The sequence below is a fragment of the Myotis daubentonii genome, chromosome 18, assembly GCF_963259705.1.
Source record: "Myotis daubentonii chromosome 18, mMyoDau2.1, whole genome shotgun sequence".
Taxonomy (NCBI): Eukaryota; Metazoa; Chordata; class Mammalia; order Chiroptera; family Vespertilionidae; genus Myotis; species Myotis daubentonii.
This window is the reverse complement of record NC_081857.1, coordinates 19,215,988-19,234,025: the sequence shown is the minus strand read 5'-3', so window position 1 is coordinate 19,234,025 and position 18,038 is coordinate 19,215,988. Positions and strand designations below refer to the sequence as shown.

Sequence of the window (18,038 nt, the reverse complement as noted above, 5' to 3'; positions counted from 1 at the left end):
CTACAGGAGCTGAGCAGGGCTGTTGAGGACAGGACATTGGGCATGTCACTCATTCACAGGGTTGCCTGGAGTCAGAGCGGTATGTTTGGTGAGCTAGTGGGCCATGACCAGGAGTCTGTTCAATCTGTGATCCCTCTGAGTCCTGGGCTTTCCCCTATTCTGTTCCCTCTGCCTGGTTGCTTGCCCCTCACCCCCAACCCCTCCCTGTGCTATTTCTAATTCCATCACATCTTTCAGAACTCACTTTCAAGATTATTCTCTCTGGGAAGCATTCCTGAATCCTGTAGGCTCAGCTTGTATACTCCAATAGAAACCTTTCTCTCAGCATTTATGATACTGTAATGTACATGTTTTGTCTGTTTCTCTCTCTAATCTGTTAGCACCACAACTGTCTTGTCAAAATTTGTTTCTGTATTGCCTAGCACAGTGCCTGATATATATAGTGGACACTCAGCAAATATTTACTGCATATTCATTGAGTCAATAATAAGTAGGTAAAGAGCTCTTTTAGAGCCTAGAATAATTTCAGAATCAGAATACATCAGAGTAAATTTCAGAGTTATGATCTAGCCTTTGGCTAAAGTGACTCTCTTACCTTTACTGATTTCTGTTCCATTCAACAGATGTATTAACAGGGATATAGATTTGGCTGCATGTAACAGAGAGAGCCAATTTTACTACAATGTAAACAAAAAGGAATTCTATATCTCTCTCTCATGAAATGTTCCAGAGACAGGCAGTCCAAGGCTGGTATATAGCAGCTTTGTTCTGTGAGATGATGGCCATGGCCAGGCTCTGTCTATCTTGCTGCTCCACCATCCAAGGACGATATCCTTGTCCACATGGTTAACTGTCATGCCAAAATCCTAGCAGGTCTAATTTTGTTTTGAAATCTTTGGAACCTACACCCAAAGCAAATTTAATTTCTTTTTGGTACCTGGAACTGATTCTAGGGCCTTTTGGACCTCCTTAGGGCATCTTGAGTCTGCTATAAATTTATAGAACTAATCACATTGAGGGGTTTTCCGCTGATTTCCCAATCCCCACTTTACCCCTAAGCCTTTTCGGGTGGGGAAGACTAAAAACTTAGCCCGAGTTGGGTACGTATGCCAAGAATACCAGCTGGTCCTCGTGCTAGCTTGTGCAGCCTTCATTTTAACCAAGGGTGGTGCGGTTTCCTCAGGCACGGGACACATGACGTCACAGCAGGACATCCTGGCAAGTTATAGGAGAGAAATTCCTTTGAATAATGTTAAACACATTACCTATTTGGCTATAAGAAAAAATATACTACTTATTTTGTTATAAGGTGGCCACATAACTTATGAGTGCACCATCGTTTCTTTACAATGCTTTTCTGTTGGGTTTATGATATTCTGGAGAGAAATCATTAGATTTTATGATTAAGATTTGAGATGAAGGCCACCCAACTCCATCAATTCTCCCCTCCCACAATGTCCTGTCCTCAACAGCCCTGCTCAGCTCCTGTAGCCTCAGGCCAATGGCTTCTTCGATGGAGTCAATCCATCTCACAATTTTAAAAAATATATCTCCCTTCCTCCTTCCTTCCCCTTGGAGGGAAAGGGCAGAAAAGCCAGGGTGGAAGTGAGATCTCTGTGTAGCTTTCCAGAGCAGCAGCTATTTGCCTAACTAGAAGAAGCTGAATAAGCCAAGGTCATGACACATCCCTTCTCCAGCCCCAAACTAAACACGTTTTCATTCTACAGACCTCACTTTACGTCTTAGACAAAATAGGATCAGTATGAATTCGTCTGAGTTGATTCTGCCAGTTGAACAAGAAAATCAGAAGAACCAAAGATCTGTCTAATATTGTTCCTGGCAAAGGCATTATATGAGATATTTTCTGATTTTTAAGAAGACATGATATACAACCAACAATCAACTCTCTAAAGTGGTAAAGTTCACTTCTCTTTCTGTTTTGCTTGTCCCTGTGTGAATAGTTACCAATATTTGTAGCGTTTTGGTTAATTATTGTTATAGTTATATTTCCATTATATGTTTTTCTTTTCTCTCCACCTTCTCAAAACTTCTCCTTTAAGGCAGAAACTTTCCATTCATGGTTTCCTCCAAAAGACAAATATTTCTGGGAAAACACTGCATTTAAGCTATTCAGCAATTCTGGTGTTATGTAACTGACCACACTAAGGCTTTCAATTAACTTTGGTTACATTTTATTGAAGATTGTCATCGAATAGAATAACTAGCCATAATTTAAAAAAAACCCTTTTTTATGCTTTTAAACAGGGGAAGTCCTCTTGAAGTATGTATAATTTCTTGTGATAGCAACAGAAGGTAAATCTCATCCTTTTCAGTATTCTAAAGTCCACTGACTATATCCCAAGACTGATTTTAGCGTTGGAGAACTTTTAATTGCATGAGCTTTCCTTTCCGAGTTCATTTCCACAACTCAAGCACTCTGTGTTCTTCTCTTCCTCATGCTCTTCTCTCTCCTTAGTTTTGTTTGGTTTTCTTCATCTGTGGGTGCCTAGAGACACTGTTTCTCTTCCCCTGAGAAGGGATCATATGATTTATGGTTTCAAACAACTTCCTTATATACATACCAACTTGCAACTAATGTTCTTCATTCTAGTCTTTATCTTTCCTTCTGATCACTCTTCAATATCTCTGTTTTCTTTCTCCTCAGAACTGAACTTGTAATGTTTTTTTTTTCCCCCGAAGCAGAAAATCCCCCTCCCCCTTTCTCTTTATTTTCATGTCTCCACTTCAATCCCAGTGTCCCAGCCTTAAAACCTTGTAGGTTTTTTTTTTTTCTTTCCCCTCCTATTTACTTGCAATATGCTGCCTATCATCAGGTTGCAACATCAATTTTTCAAAAAAAAAATCACTGAGATTCATTTCTTTATTTCAAATATTGTCTCAACCTAGGTGTTAAATATTTGGCATGTCCACTACTCCAACAGCTTCCTGTTAGTTCACTCTACCTCTATGCTTTCTTCCCTCTAAGACAACCTATGGGACATTATTAGAATCATCTTATTCACACTCTGCTTTATCATTTCAATGTCCTCTTAAGAAAAATTCAAGAATCTCCACCAACCAACTACTTTATCCAAACCTCATTTCCTTCGAGTGTACGAGCCACTTCTCCAACCAAATATCATCCTTTGGACCTGCCATCCTCTCCCCTGGAAGACCTTCCTCTCTTCCGCCCGGTCCATATTTCTTTTTCTTTAAAGGCTGTAGCTGACACAGCCTTGATAAAGGCTGTAATTATCTGCAAGTCCTTTAAGAGTGAGTGCCTCCTGACCAATTTTCTGTGTCCTCTCGGTGACACATTGCACAGTCTGCCGGCTTTCCTAATCTGTACTCTCTGATCTGTGGATTTGCAAAGTCCATTTTTCACTTATGCTCTTTATGTCCTTTCCCTACTTTTAGAGTATAAGCAACTTAGAGGTGGAGACAATATTGAGTGACTCATTTATATGACTCAACAACAATCACTAAGCACTTACTGAATTTATAGCATGGCATTTATCTACATATTTAGCTGTCAATCAAATAGTTGTTGAGCATCTATTCTGTGCCAGGCACTGTGTGAGCTGCTAGAATACAGTGGTGAGAAAAAAAGCACAGACATTTCCTCTGTCTTTGCGGGGTTTGGGGGGAACAGACATTTACCAAATAATCATACAATTAAATGAGAAATGACAACTGTGATAGAGCTACAAAGAGAGGAACATGGTGCCATGAGAACACATCTTAGGGTGGGAGAAGGTAAGAGGGAGGGATGTCCCAAAGGGGAGAATCACATGTGTAAAGGCTCTGTGATGGGGCGAGCCGGATATGTTCAAGGCGACAATGACGATGACTACTACTACTAGACAACATTGAGTAGTAACCATGGTGCCAGATACTGTGCTAAGGGTTTGGTGTGGATTATCTTATTTAATTCTCACTATGAGCCAAGCTGTTTGTATCCCTATTTTTTATAGGCTTAGCGATGTTAAACACCTCATCTCAGAGAGAAGTGATGCATCTAGGACTCAAAGCCACCATGCTTAGTCTCTAGCTTATAGTGGTTCTAACTTATTTGGATTTTCAGTACCATTTTAATACCATTATTATGGAAAAAGTAGGTTCCTTAAGTCCCAAAACAACATATGATTTGGCTAATTGCCCAGTGCGTCCTTCTGTAATTTTGGTCAAAGTCTTCATGGCATCAGGTCCCTATCTTCCATTTTGCAGAATGTTTTATTATATATAACACAGACCTAGCCTCATGTCTGAGCTGACTGTTAAATGTTTTCAATCAAGGGAACAGATTTCTAGCTGTCCTTTTTCTTTTACAGAAATCTATAATTAGATGAGGAATAATACTCATTAGTCCAAGTTACACATAGTATTCCAGTAACCAACTTCCTCCTCAGGGGAGCATCATCAACAATTAAAAGCAACCACCAACTATTGGTAAAATGTTTGTCATCATGACCAGGGGAGTCCCCTGCTTTCGGCCTGCCATCTGTCAGGGCTATGTTTATGTTTCCTCTGTCTCCACTTTCTACCCAGGGCAGCCTCTTCTTTTGTTGTAGTAGGTGCATCTAACATTGGCTTGTGAGTTGCTTTCTTAAATAGAACTTAATAACAGCATTGAGATTTTAATTTATACCTTATAGTATCTCTGTGATAATTAATAAAATTACTTTGGTCCCTCAGAAAATAGAAGCAACTCTCTATTGCTTAAAGAGTGTTTAAGAGGACTGTACATTTTTTTTTATCCTCAACCGAGGATATTTTTTATTGATTTGTGAGAAAAGAAGAAAAAAAGAAAGGAAGGAAGGGAGGAAGGAAGAAAGAAAGAAGGAAAGAAAGAAGGAAAGAAAGAAAGAAAAAACAAAACATCAATGTGAGAGAGAAATATTGATTGGTTGCCTCCCATACATGCCCCGACTGGGGATAGAACCCGTAACCTAGGTATGTGCCCTGATCAGAAATTGAACCTGCAGCCTCTTAGTGTATGAGACAACACTCCAACCAACTGAGCCACCTGGCCAGGGTGAGCACTGTTCATCTTTAACCAAGCATGACTAGATCTTTGCAATGCAAGGTTGAAAACTTGAGAAGAGTGGGTACACAGGGCAACCCCAGTTAGCATAGCTAGAAACAACTCCAGCAGGCTGCCCAGCTGATAGTGGGGAGCAGAACATGAAGTACATTGGTGAGCAACATAGCCCATAGGCCTGAAGAACAGTAGTTTGCCTTTTGACAATACTTGAATATTGTTGGATAAAGGAGTAAAAGAGCAACATTTATTTGCTTATGTCCTCCATCAAAAGTTTTTTAGGGACATACAGATAGCTGAAGGTATAGTTTCTGAATAAAATGTTGCCAAATGGCTATTATCAATTCCATTTAAAAGTGGGAAAGGTTTTCAGACTCATCACTTTAGGTAAGGCTGCAGGCATGTAGACGCAACGGGCACTCAGCAGCCCGAAGGTGTGGAGGGGAAATCCTGACCTCTTATGTAGTTAGCTTTCTTCACCTAGCTGCTGCGGCTGTTGTTATTAGTGTTATTATTATTGATCTCTTAGGACCGTTCTCCAAACTTTTCATTGGACATAGGACATTATAGTCCAGAAATGAGTTTGAGGACAGAACCAAGGCCTTCCCATTTCTTACCATCCCATGCTGATACTGCTGTCTTCAAGACAAGTTTTTCAGCCCCAGCCGGCTTGGCTCAATGGATAGAGTGTCAGCCCGTGGACTGAAAGGTCCCGGGTTTGATTCTGGTCAAGGGCCCTGGTTGTGGGCTCTGTCCCCAGTAGGGGGCATGCAGGAGGCAGCTGATCAATCTTTCTTTTCTCATCATTGATGTCTGTCTCTCCCTTCCTCTCTGAAGTCAATTAAAAAAAAAACCCCAAAACAAGTTTTTCACCCTATATATCCAAGTACAATATCCATTATTCTTACACTGCCCATTCTTTTCTGTTATGCAGTCCAAGCTATTACCCAAGCAAACATGTAAACAACCGGCAGATTGCAAACCAAGATCAGTAAATGAACACAGATTTACATTAAAAGGAAAGAATGGGAGGACGGGGGTGGGGGTGGGGGGGTGGGGGCAAGGAGATACGTTTTTATTCAAGGCCTCTGACGTTCCAAGTACTCTTTCAGGTGCTTTATTATTAACTATGATGTTGTACAGTATATCTCTAGAATTTTTCCATTTTGCATAACTAAAACTTGATATGCATTGAACAGCAACTCATTTCCCCTCCCCTCCTATCCCTGGCAACTACCATTCTACTTTCTGCTTCTATGAGTTTGAATGCTATAGATACCTCATATAAATGGAATTATGCAGTTCTGTCCTGTGATTGGCTCACTTAACTTAGCATAATGTCTCAAGGTTCATCTGTGTTGTCACATATGACAGGATGCCCTTGTTTTTTGAGGCTGAATAATATTCCATTGTATGTGTATACCACATTTTTTTAATGCATTCATCTATTGATGGAGATTTAGGCTATAAAATCAATATATAAAAAGCAATTGCATTTCTGTACACTAACAATGAAAATGAAATTAAGAAAATCCCATTTGCAATAGCATCAAAAAGAATAAAATACTTAGGAGTAACTTAACCAAGGAGATCAAAGACTTGTACACTAAAAACTATAAAACATTATTGATCTCCTTTTAATAAAACTTGTTATCTTAGGATCATGCTAGGTCATGGGTACACTAATCTGGTAAATAAATTCAAACTTAGTTATAAATGACTTGTTGGTTTGTCCTTCCCACATTATGACTAGGAGTATTTCACCCAAAGGTGTGTGTAAGAAGGTAACACTGACAGAGCTGCCTGCAGGTGAAATATTTAAAAATAAATATTTTAAGAATTATAAACTGCAACACTAGATTGCTCTATCTAGCATAAAACCAGCCTTTTCTCACCCTAGCCAGTTTTGCTCAGTGGATAAAGCATCAGCCCATGGACTGAAGGGTCGCAGGTTCAATTTTGGTCCAGAGCACTGTTAGGGTCTTGTCCCCGCCCGGGGGGAGCACGTGCGGGAGGCCACCAATCGATGTGTCTCTCTCACATTGATGTTTCTCTCTCTTTGTCTCTCCCCCTCCCTTCCACTCTCTCTAAAAATCAATGGAAAAATATGCTCAGGAGAGGATTAACGATAACAAAAAACAACAACCAGCCTTTTTCTTTTTTTATCAGCATTTGGACAAAATCACATTCTTTATCAGGTATAAATACAAGTAACTATTCTTGGGAAAACCTCTCTGAAATGATAACTTCAGCGAGAAGACATCATTTTAGATTTCCCCACATGGCATGCATACAGAACTTCAGTGAGCCTGGGAAAATATGGTTTGGGAGGAAGTACAATAATAAGGGAATGGCACTCTTTTTGGTCACTTACCAGGTGCTAGAAGGCTTGCAAACATATTTCATTTAATCCTGTTCAAACGCTATGAGGTAGATGTTGGTCCCACTTTGCAGACGAGGAAATTAAAGCTCAAGGAAGTAGAGCCAAAGTTCTGCCTTCATGTGAGTGTGGATTTGAAGCTGGGTCTGCTCGAAGTCTGTCCTTTCCTCTTTCCCCACCAGGTGGCCAGCCAGGGAGAAGGTGGTGAGATCTGAGTTATTAGCTTCCCTGTCCAGGAAGGCTTCCTGGAAGGGGTGAGGGCAAATGAATGACTTGATATCCCCGAAGTAGAAAATCTTTAGTCATCTTCAAATTTGCAGCGATGGTGAAATTAACCCATGAGTACATCTTGTGGTCTTCAGAGTCACTGAATAGGTTCTCCGGGGTGGCCTGGGGGCCTGAGGATGACTTATAAAGCAGGGAGTTGGGCTTCCACATGATTTTCCTCAGGACTCTGGGGCCCTTGTCCTGGTGCTCACAGAAGGATCTGGCCTTCCTGTCTCCACAGTTACTGAGCCCTGGAGGTTCTGGTTGGGTGAGGAGACCATGGCTGAGTGACTCCAAGATGTCCTCAAGTGTCCTAATGCCCTTTTGTTTTTCCTTGATGGACTGTGTCTTTATTCTGCCTTCCTGGGAACATCAGAACACTTGATTCTCTAGCTTTTCAAACAGCTCGTGATATATTTATTATTAACCAGGGCCTACCTTATTCCTTACCATGGCAATTCATGAGAGATCTTTAAAAACAAAACAAAAGGCGATTAAACTCATTTAGGGGTGAATAGTGTAAAAGACATGAGCCCTAAAGGTTTTGTAATTGGCATGGAATTCCATAATGTGCCCAAGTTTGATTGCATTATCTTCTGGTATCATGCTGTTGATTTATTAACATGGAGTCTAAAAATGGCCATAATCTTTTATCCTGAGAGCAGATCTTTCTGTTATGACCAAACTCCCTCTGGCACGCTCTCCATGAACGGCTTTCCCCCCTGTGGTTATTATCCTGCTGTGTCCCTACAGTACAGACAACTGGAGACGGTGACAACTCACAAAAACTCGCCCACCCACTTTCCACTCACTCAGTTCCAGCAAAACCCTTTTCTGCCTTCCCTCCCACGATGGCCAGGTACTGTGGGATGACCTATGGTTTGTAATGGGTGGTAGAGTCCAGAGTAATTGCCTGTGAGTAGAATGATGATGCCGACCAGGGTTCATACCCGGGCACAGGTTCTGGTACAGCCTCTGAGCAATTCCCTTCCCTTCCCTTCCCTTCCCTTCCCTTCCCTTCCCTTCCCTTCCCTTCCCTTCCCTTCCCTTCCCTTCCCTTCCCTTCCCCTTCTTTTCTTTTCCTTTCTTTCTTCCTCTCTCTCTCTTTCCCTTCCTTCTTTCTCTCTCTCTCTCTCTCTCTCTCTCTCTCTCTCTCTCTCTCTCTCTCTCTCTCTCTCTCTCTCTCTCTTTCTTTTTCTTTGGCCTTAATGAAAAAACTTTCTGCATTCTAGTATTGCTTCACTCACGGGGCCGCCCTGATTTAATCAGCATTCCATAGGTAACAGGCAGATAACACGTTTGTCCAGCCCTCTCCTCCATCCTACTTGCACTCCTCCTCCTTTATTTCTTTTAGCGAAGGGAGAAGACACGTTTCTGTCCCCTGGACCGCACCGGATTCTTTTTTGGCACCGGTGACCGCCGGGGAGAAGCGGGTCACCTGCAGAGCGGGGGGGGGGGGGGGGGGGGGCCATTTCCCCGCTAACTTGATCCCTGGGGCTTCAGGAGCGGAGCGTGCGCTCCCAGGCACAAACAGGAAAGCCTGACATCACGGAGTGGCGGAGTGGCGCGGGGAGGAGTCTGCGGCGCCCTCCCTGGCTGCTCGCTCACCGCGCTCCCTTTGTGGCCGGAGTCGCGCGCACCGGCGGCGGCGGCGGGGGCAGCGCAGCGCAGCGCGTGTCTGTGCTCGGAGCGCGGAGCGCGGACCGGGGCCGGGACCCCGCTGGCCTGGGAGCAGGGCGCACCATGCCGCGTCGCCGTACCGGAGGGAACGCTGAGAATGAAATTGCTCTGGCAAGCTAAAATGGTAACGGAACGCTGCCTCTCCCGCTTGCTCTGGGCGCTCGGGACTCCCTCGGAGTGAACGGAGCGCCCGTCCCTGCTCGGGCGCTCAGCCTTCTCGCTCCGCCGTGTGCCTCCGGCGCCGCGGGTCTGCTCGCTTCCCGGGAGCCCCCCTTTCTCAGCTCTTGCGGGCGGTGTGTGGGGGGCAGATGTCTGTCCGGAGGGACAACTTTTAAGGAGAAAGAGCCGGGGCGAACCGCGGAGCGCTCTGTGCTCGGCGGCTCTTTCACACGGACTTGCAGCTCAGCCCGGGACATGGAATCCGGGGCGACCAAGCACGCCTCTAACTAGAGGCTGCGTGATGATGTGTCGCTTCTTCTGCACTTGCCAGAGGATTTTATGGAAAGGAAAACTTTCCACCCCCCGCTGGCTTGTTGGGTCCCCGGAACAATAAGAGGAGAGAAAGGCGATGGGAAGCGGTTGACTTCCAAAAGCGTCAGGACCCGTGGCATTTTAAATGCTTGTTTGTGTCTGACTTTAAAATGCAGTTCGCTCCAATAACGGAGCCACTTCTAAAAGTACAAACTTTTTTTCTACCAAGGAATTGTTTCTTCTTTCCTTTAAGGAGGAAAAGTTAATCAGGACTAAACCAGAGTTTCTTTAAGAAGAAAAAACTATCCTCCTGGGGAAGAAAGAACACAACACACCACACACCTTAAAAATTATTTAAGATTTGCGAGTGAGTCTAGGAAAATAACTAAATGGAAAAATCCGGGGATCCTGATACCACAGGAAAGGGCTGGGGGCCAAGAAAATCTCAGCGTTCCCTTTATCGCAATGTGTCTTGCATGGCTCTGATTGTAATATTTATTTTGAACAGCCTGTCTTTTGCCCTGAGTGCTGGGGTAAGCAGCAACGCAGCTGGGAGAGATTGCGGTTTGCAGAGAGGAGGGAAAAACAAAACAAAACAACCTTTTTCTTTCTCTTTCCCATCCCCTGGTAGAGCTCGATTCAGGACTGGGGTGAAGAGGTAGAGGAAGGAGCTGTCTACCATGTCACCCTGAAGCGAGTCCAGATTCAACAGGCTGCCAATAAAGGAGCAAGATGGCTCGGGGTGAGTAAAGCCGGAGAGATGTGAACTTTGGAGCTGCTGTGTCTGTTCTGTGAATCTCATTATTATTTAGCAGAGGCTGGCTTCCCCCTCTCCCCCCATTCCCTTTCCGCCTTAGAAAGAAACTGCCAATGACCAAGTATTTGCACCAGCTGTACAGGGCTGTCTGTTTTTGCACTTAATTTTCCCCAAAGCATCTTCCCCAGGTCCCTCAATAATTCAGAGCCTCTTAGAAACATCTTGAGGTATTTGGCAAATAGAGTTGGGATGGAGGAGCAGAAGGTGACACAGAAGAATAGGACCAGAAAGCAGCACTCTGATAGACAAGAACCATAAGCAGTTTTGTCCAAAAGGCACCCTTTTCTCTCCCGGTCTCCCTTCTGCTGATGCTGACAGCCCCTCTCTTACTCCGAAATGGAGTACCCAGAATGCTCAGGGGACAGACCATTCCAAATCTGCTTCCTGTGGGGGGTGGCAGATGTCCCACTCTTACCTCCTTTCTACAGCCCACGAGGAGGCAGATGCGTGCTCAGTGCCCGCGGCTCATGTATAGTGCACAGAGACTGCTGGGCCTTTGGGGAAACACTGCCTCCGTAAGCAAGATTTTGCCCACTGAGATTCGAAAATCTTGAGTGGGATCATGTGAGGTTATTCCTTATCACCTAATGGATCCTTCAACACGTCCCAAGTAATTAGGGGGTGTGAGAAATGGAAAGCTTGGCGACAGGATCGCTAGTTGAGCAAGCGTCAGCATGTGGCAGAAGGAAGGAATTATTGATCTGGAACTGGAAGTAAGTCTCAGAGAGAGCAGTGAGAGGTGGCACTAAAGCCTTGGGAAAGGAAACAATGGGAGAGCCAATAGAGGGGATGAATGTGGTTTCACTGAGCCTTATTCTAGCCACACTCAGGCTTTACCGGTTATGGGCTTGAGGGCAATGAAGATTATGCACTTGCATCAATCTTTATTGACTTCAGGTCTCAGAAAATTCACTGGTGGGCCGGCATGGCTCAATGGTTGAGCGCCGACCTATAAACCAAGAGCTCGCGGTTTAATTCCCATTCAGGGCACATGCTTAAACTGCAGGCTTGATCCCCAGGGTGGGGCGTGCAGGAGGCAGCCGATCAATGATTCTCCCTCATCATTGATGTCTCTCTCTCTCTCTCTCTCTCTCTCTCTCTCTCTCCCTCTCCCTTCTTCTCTGAGTTCAATAAAAATATATTTAAACAAACAAACAAAAACCAAAAAAGACCAGAAGCAGCATGTGACTTGTAACTCCCAGAACTTAAGGCAGGATGGCCAGCAGCAACGATTTCCTCTGGCCCGGGCCTGCTGGTCTGCTGACCTCCTGACACAGGCCTTCATTGCTTTCAGCTTCCCCAGCTGCTTCAACTCAGGTCTTTCCTGCTCTGTACTTTGGGCTGAGGTCCCACCCACTAGGAGAGTGAATGCTGGTGACATCTGCAGGTGTGGCCTGACTTGAGGTCTTCATTGGACAGGTCGGCGGAGACTTAATCTGAATATGATTTAAAAATGAATGAGGTGCGTCACCAGTAGGCCAGCTCGGGAAAGAAGAACTGGAGTGCTGACAAGTCATCACTTCGTTTTTGGTGGTGCTGTCCATGCTTTTTGTTTAGATGTAGTGTTGGTGTGGTTTGCCCTGTCTGGGTGTTGCAGAATGATTCACAGGTCCTCAACCAGCTGCCTTCAAAAGGGTCATTATATTTGCTGATGCTGGTGGTTCCTCTTCTTCTAATGAGACTGATGTTGCTTGGGTGACAGTTTTAGTTTTTAGCCAAACATAGTAGCAATGAATCAGTCATGGAGAAGTGGAGGGGTTAACTGTAGCCCCAAATGCACAAAGTGTGGTCCATTGAGTTGTTCACAGTGACTTAGTAGCAGTCTCACTGACTGTCCTGTACACTGGCCTCTGCTTCTCTCCCCCTCTCCCAGTGTTCCCAAGTTTATACAGTGTTTAGAGTTGGTTCACCCAGACTTAGCGGTAGAGCTGAAATATTGAGAGAGAGGATGATGTAAAAAGATTGCTTCTAGTTGATGGCGGAATCTGTCCCTTCCCTCCCATTTCAACAGCGTGCTATTTGCTGTTACCACCCCAGTCCTCAAGAGCAACTTCTTAGGAACTCTCCAACTCTGATCCCACTAGCCTGTGTGGTTTGTTGGTTTTTTTTGTCTGTTGGAAAGATCTGTTTTTGTCCTTGGAAATTCCAGACTTAATTAAATGTGACTCAACCAATGGAGCCATAGCAATTCCAAAATCTTTCTCTTTAGGGCTCAGTGGCTTCTCCATGTTTATTTTCCTATATTCTAGTAACCCTTTCAAAATTCCTTAAAACAACTGGTTTAAAGCAAACTAGAGACTGAGGTGAGGGTATTATTGAAATAATACAACAACCTTCTGGAGAAGGTGGAATCATGATTATATCCCCCCCCCCATGGAAATTAATGCCCAGAGAGATTAAATTGCTTACGAGGGTCACACAGCTAGGAAGTGGAAGAAGAGGCTGGGTTTGAACCCAGATGGTTAGTTGCTTGCTGTCAGGAACAGCCTTAATTATAATACTGTTTCCAGAGTAGTAGAAGAGAATATTGGCTCAGAAGAGCACATATACTTCTGGTGTAATCTTACCTTAGATACTGCACACCTGGTGAAGGACTTGAGCAAGGTGGCTTCTTTTTTTATGTTTTGAATGATCTCTTGAGCTACAAGTTGAGCTTTTTGTTGCGAAGATGTGTATCTTATCAATATGCTTTCCATTTTGGATGCGTAAAGTGTGGTGCACCGAAGATATGGATGAGGCTGTGTAGCACAAGAGGTGAGCATAGCTCCCGCTTACATGCCTGTAAACTTATTTTAAAAAGCCTAAAAGACTGAATGCAATTTTGGTATTTTCTAGTACTCAGATCTCAAAACATGATTAGATTCAGTTTGGGAAGGATGGCAAAATAATTTTATTTTATTTATTTTAATTTTATATTTTTATTAATTTCAGAGAGGAAGGTAGAGGGAGAGAGAGAGATAGAAACATCAATGATGAGAGAGAATCATTGATCGGCTGCCTCCTGCATGCTCCCCACTGGAGATCGAGCCTGCAACCCAGGCATATGCCCTGACCAGGAATCAAACCTCAACCTGCTGGTTTATAGGTCGATGCTCAACCACTGAACCACACTGGCCAGGCAATAGCAAAATAACTTTACACCCTTAGATGTGAAGTATCATACCATCCACAACATTTAGGGCATTCTTTTGTGTTAGTTAAATTTTGTGTTCAGTTAATCTTTTGAAGTAAAACCCTCTGTCTTTGGTTGTAAATCACATGACCGAGTATGGCCCAGGCTGGGTTTACTTACACATGTAGCTGCAGCTTTGCCCACTGACAGTGAGATTATGTCTGGTAACTTTGAAAAACCAAATATTATTGAAATACCAATCCAATATTTATTCTATAATAACATCATAGTCTGGGATAATTTTACTGGGCTAGAGCCCTCAAAGAAAGATGGCTCCAATTATGTCATAGAATCATAAAATCTCAGGATTGGAAGAGATTTAAAAAGTAATTTCATCCAACTATTCAGTTAGCTTGTAGAATGTCCAGGGATTTTTGGAAAAGCAAATGGTCAAAACTGATTATTTTTCTTTGGTCCCAGCATTGTGGTTATACATTGATATGAAATGTAGAAATGATTTAAGAAAATGCTAGTATTCTTTGGAGCAGGAAATGTACCATATTCATATGGACAGAGGAAAAGGACCCAACTGTTAGGCCCTTTGACTACTTGCTTTGACAGCAAGGCCCCGTTCTGCTGTTTTTAGAATAGGACAGACACAGGGTCCAGAAAAATGTATCGAACCTCAGATCAGTTCAGAGTGGGGTGTTTGTTTCACAAGCAGGAGTGGTAGGGCTGGGTCCCCTCTGCATGGTTTGTGGGGAGTGGGATGGGCAGTGGTTAGTCACCTGGCTTTTCTCAGTTCTGCGCTTCTGTGGTTGTGTGGTCCTTGTGCTGGGGCCCCAGCGCTCCCCTCCCTACATCCCATATTCATCACATTGTCTCCCACATAGGCCCTTGTTGGGTTGAGTTGAAATGCTTCATAGCTGGGATGTGGGTAAAGATAGTGAATAGGACAATTTGTGTTCAGAGAAAGCAGAAATATTTAGAAATAAAGGAACTGGAAATATGTTACAGAACTTAGCATTCAGGGTGAATTGTGGCCAGTCCGTGGGTTACATGGGGGCAGTGGTAAGATAACCACATGTCACATCTGGATTCAGAAGTTGACTCTCACTTGGGTACACTATTTAGGTTGACTCCACCTGGTGTTCCGCTGGTGTTACTATTCATATTGCCTTCAAGTGGCTTATAATGCTTCACATTTTCAACTAACGCCACTTCCGGGAAGCTCCTCTGATCTCCCAAGTCTGGAGGAGGCATCGCTGGGGCGTGGTCCAGAACATCCTCTGTCCCTCAGCCATGCATGTACCTCACTCTGTTGTACTTGCTTGTTTGTTCTGAGTGCCCCCACTACGCTATCAGCTGGGTGAAGTGGGATCTGTGGCCATCCAGCTGGCAGAAACTCAGTAACAATTTGTTGAATGACCAAGCTTCACCTCTTTTTGGGAGACGAATATTGTCTTGATAAATATGAATGTATGGTTACTCCTCATAAGGAAATCAGCACCAGGATGTTAGCTTATACAGTAGAGGAAGGGAGCATGGGAGCGAGAAAAAATCAATTAGGTAATGATTATAGCTATCTTACTACATCCTTTCTGGAACAAAGCAGGGCACAGACAAACGTAGTGATTCTTCATTTTAGCCAAAAATTCATGGCAGTGAAGTAACTAGGGAATTCTCCAGTGCCTTTTATAAGCAAGAGGTTCCAGCATTGTGATTATACATTGACGTGAAATGTAGACATGGTTTAAGAAAATGTCAGTATTCTTTGGAAGCAGGAAATGTACCGTATTCAAGTGGACAGAAAAGGACCCAACTCCAACTGTTAAGGTTCTTTTTTTTTTCAACCCTTGACTGGAATTGAACTTGGGGCCCTTCAGTCCGACACTCTATCCACTGAGGCACACCAGTCAGGGCCAACTGTTAAGGTTCTTAACAAGGGCCCATTCCGCTGTATTTAGAATATGACAGACACAGGGTCCAGGAAAATGTGTTTAACCTAAATTCAAATGGGGATATTTGTCTTATTGCTGAAAGTGGAAGGACGATAGGCCCTGGAAGAGTTAAAGAGTGCTGGCGAGCACTGCAGTGATGTGGCTGGACAGCTCAGGAGCAGGATCTCAGAGCTGTAAGGAGATAAGCCCGAGAGGAGCCTTCGTTTATAGCTGGTCATCTTTGTTTTCATCTAGGAAAACTGGCCCTTGGGTTGCATATTCTTGTCTATGGGAATGTTTAGTTTGGGCTTTAGAAAGTAAATGTCAAAAGTTAGTAACCATCTGTAAGTGAACCAGCTGGCATTATTCATTTTGACCTTGGGAACGTGTTTCTAAAATAACCCAATAACATGGTAGCCTAAACCAATAAAAAAAAAAGTACAGTAAATTTGAGTTGCCTGAGCGAGTTGGGTCATTTCACTGCTTTCCAAACCTGTTGGGATCGAGCTGTGCAAGGACTGTTTAGCCTTGTTATCAAGAATATCCATTTCAGTTCAGCCACCCAGGGGCACCCAGTTGAGTTCAAAATACATAACAGCAAATATAAAAGGCCACGGTGCATTAACTTTTTCTATTTAAACTATACATCTGTTAAATCTATATTATAAACATATTTCATTCTTATTCCCATGAAATTATAAGGAAAGAGTTTCTTGGAGTTTTCAATTTAGAAAGAGAAGGAGAGCAGTTGGTGTATCTTGTGCCTTTCCCATTGTCGCTTAGCTGGCATTTTTCACTATCTTACTCTTATGTCAGAATTTCCTTTTTCTATGACATACATATCCTTTTATGCTTCCACTTCTAAATAATCAGAATCTTGTAAAGACTGTCTTATATTCAAATGTGCAATAGTAAGCTAAAATAAATAAAACATTTGAATTTCTACTATGATACACCTTTTATAGAAAAAAGCGGTTTCTGTAAGCGAAGCCAGGAAATTATTGGTTCAGTGAGGGAAGATACTAAATGATGTTTCACTTATTCCATTAGAGAGGCTGAGCCAGCTCGCTAGTGCCTGCTGATGGGTGTGGATGTCTCCACAGCGTTGAGTTGGAGTGTGGAGTTTGGGGTAGTTTCTGGGTCGTTTGCTAGTAAGCACATCTGGTGTGACCCCCTCACTACAGTTGCATGTCTCTTTGTAGGATTCTGTCATCTGTATTTGAGTCTGCTAACCTCGCCTTTGAGAGCACTCATTTATTCATCAAAAGCCTACTGTATACCAGACCCCATGTTAAATCTTGAGGCTCCAAAATAAAACTTAACACCCTTGTTCATAAGCAGCTGACAGGGAGTGGGGAGATGGAGACCGACACTAGTTACAGTGTATTGTGGTAAGTGTGATCAGTGCCACATGAGCAAGATCCACACTGCGTTAGGGGAACCCTGGAGGGGGGCCCTGTCAATCAGATGGGAGTGGGGGGAGGTGGGCACTTCAGGAAGGCTGTGCAGTGAAGAGTTGTCGGATGAGTAGGAGTTAAATGAGGATGAGTGGGGGGGGGATTGGGGGGCATTCTGGTCGGAGAGCACAGCATGGGGAGAGCATGGAAGCTGGGGATGAGACCGCTAATTGGGGCCCAGCATGGGAAAGTGACAGGAAGGAGGCCAGAGAGAAAGGCGGGAGCCCTGTCCCTGAGAGCCTGGCATGCTGCGCTGTGGAATTGGCTTTGTCCTGAGTGCTCTGGCAGTCCCTCTGCTCTCAGCAGAGTGGCACGGTCATATTTGCATTTTAGAAAGATGACTGACAGCTGAGGGGTGGATGCGCTGGAAAGGAGACAGACTGGCGTGTGGAGAGGGGAGGAGGCTAAAGCGGTAATGAAGTGAGGAAGGGATGGGTGCTGAATGAAGGTGGCAGCAGAACAGAGAGGGCAGGAGGGGAGAGTCACAGAGGAGGGAGAGTGGTGGGTGGAGGGGGGAGTCACAGAGGAGGGAGAGTGGTGGGTGGAGGGGGGAGTCACAGAGGAGGGAGAGTGGTGGGTGGAGGGGGGAGTCACAGAGGAGGGAGAGTGGTGGGTGGAGGGGGGAGTCACAGAGGAGGGAGAGTGGTGGGTGGAGGGGGGAGTCACAGAGGAGGGAGAGTGGTGGGTGGAGGGGGGAGTCACAGAGGAGGGAGAGTGGTGGGTGGAGGGGGGAGTCACAGAGGAGGGAGAGTGGTGGGTGGAGGGGGGAGTCACAGAGGAGGGAGAGTGGTGGGTGGAGGGGGGAGTCACAGAGGAGGGAGAGTGGTGGGTGGAGGGGGGAGTCACAGAGGAGGGAGAGTAGTGGGTGGAGGG

General features: G+C 44.4%; 1 protein-coding gene across 2 annotated transcripts in view; it reads left to right on the top strand.

The window, feature by feature from the left end:
- The window catches only part of RGL1 (ral guanine nucleotide dissociation stimulator like 1), a 214,563-nt gene that overhangs the window by 86,323 nt on the left and 110,202 nt on the right, over positions 1-18,038 (top strand). Inside the window, exons 1-2 of one of the 2 annotated variants that reach the window (XM_059673769.1) lie at positions 9,105-9,492; positions 10,471-10,581. In XM_059673769.1, coding sequence (XP_059529752.1) covers positions 9,466-9,492; positions 10,471-10,581 — 138 coding nt within the window. In that variant the 5' untranslated portion in view covers positions 9,105-9,465. Of the gene's footprint in view, positions 1-9,104; positions 9,493-10,470; positions 10,582-18,038 lie in introns of those variants that run through there. The other variant, XM_059673768.1, reaches the window with a different exon arrangement.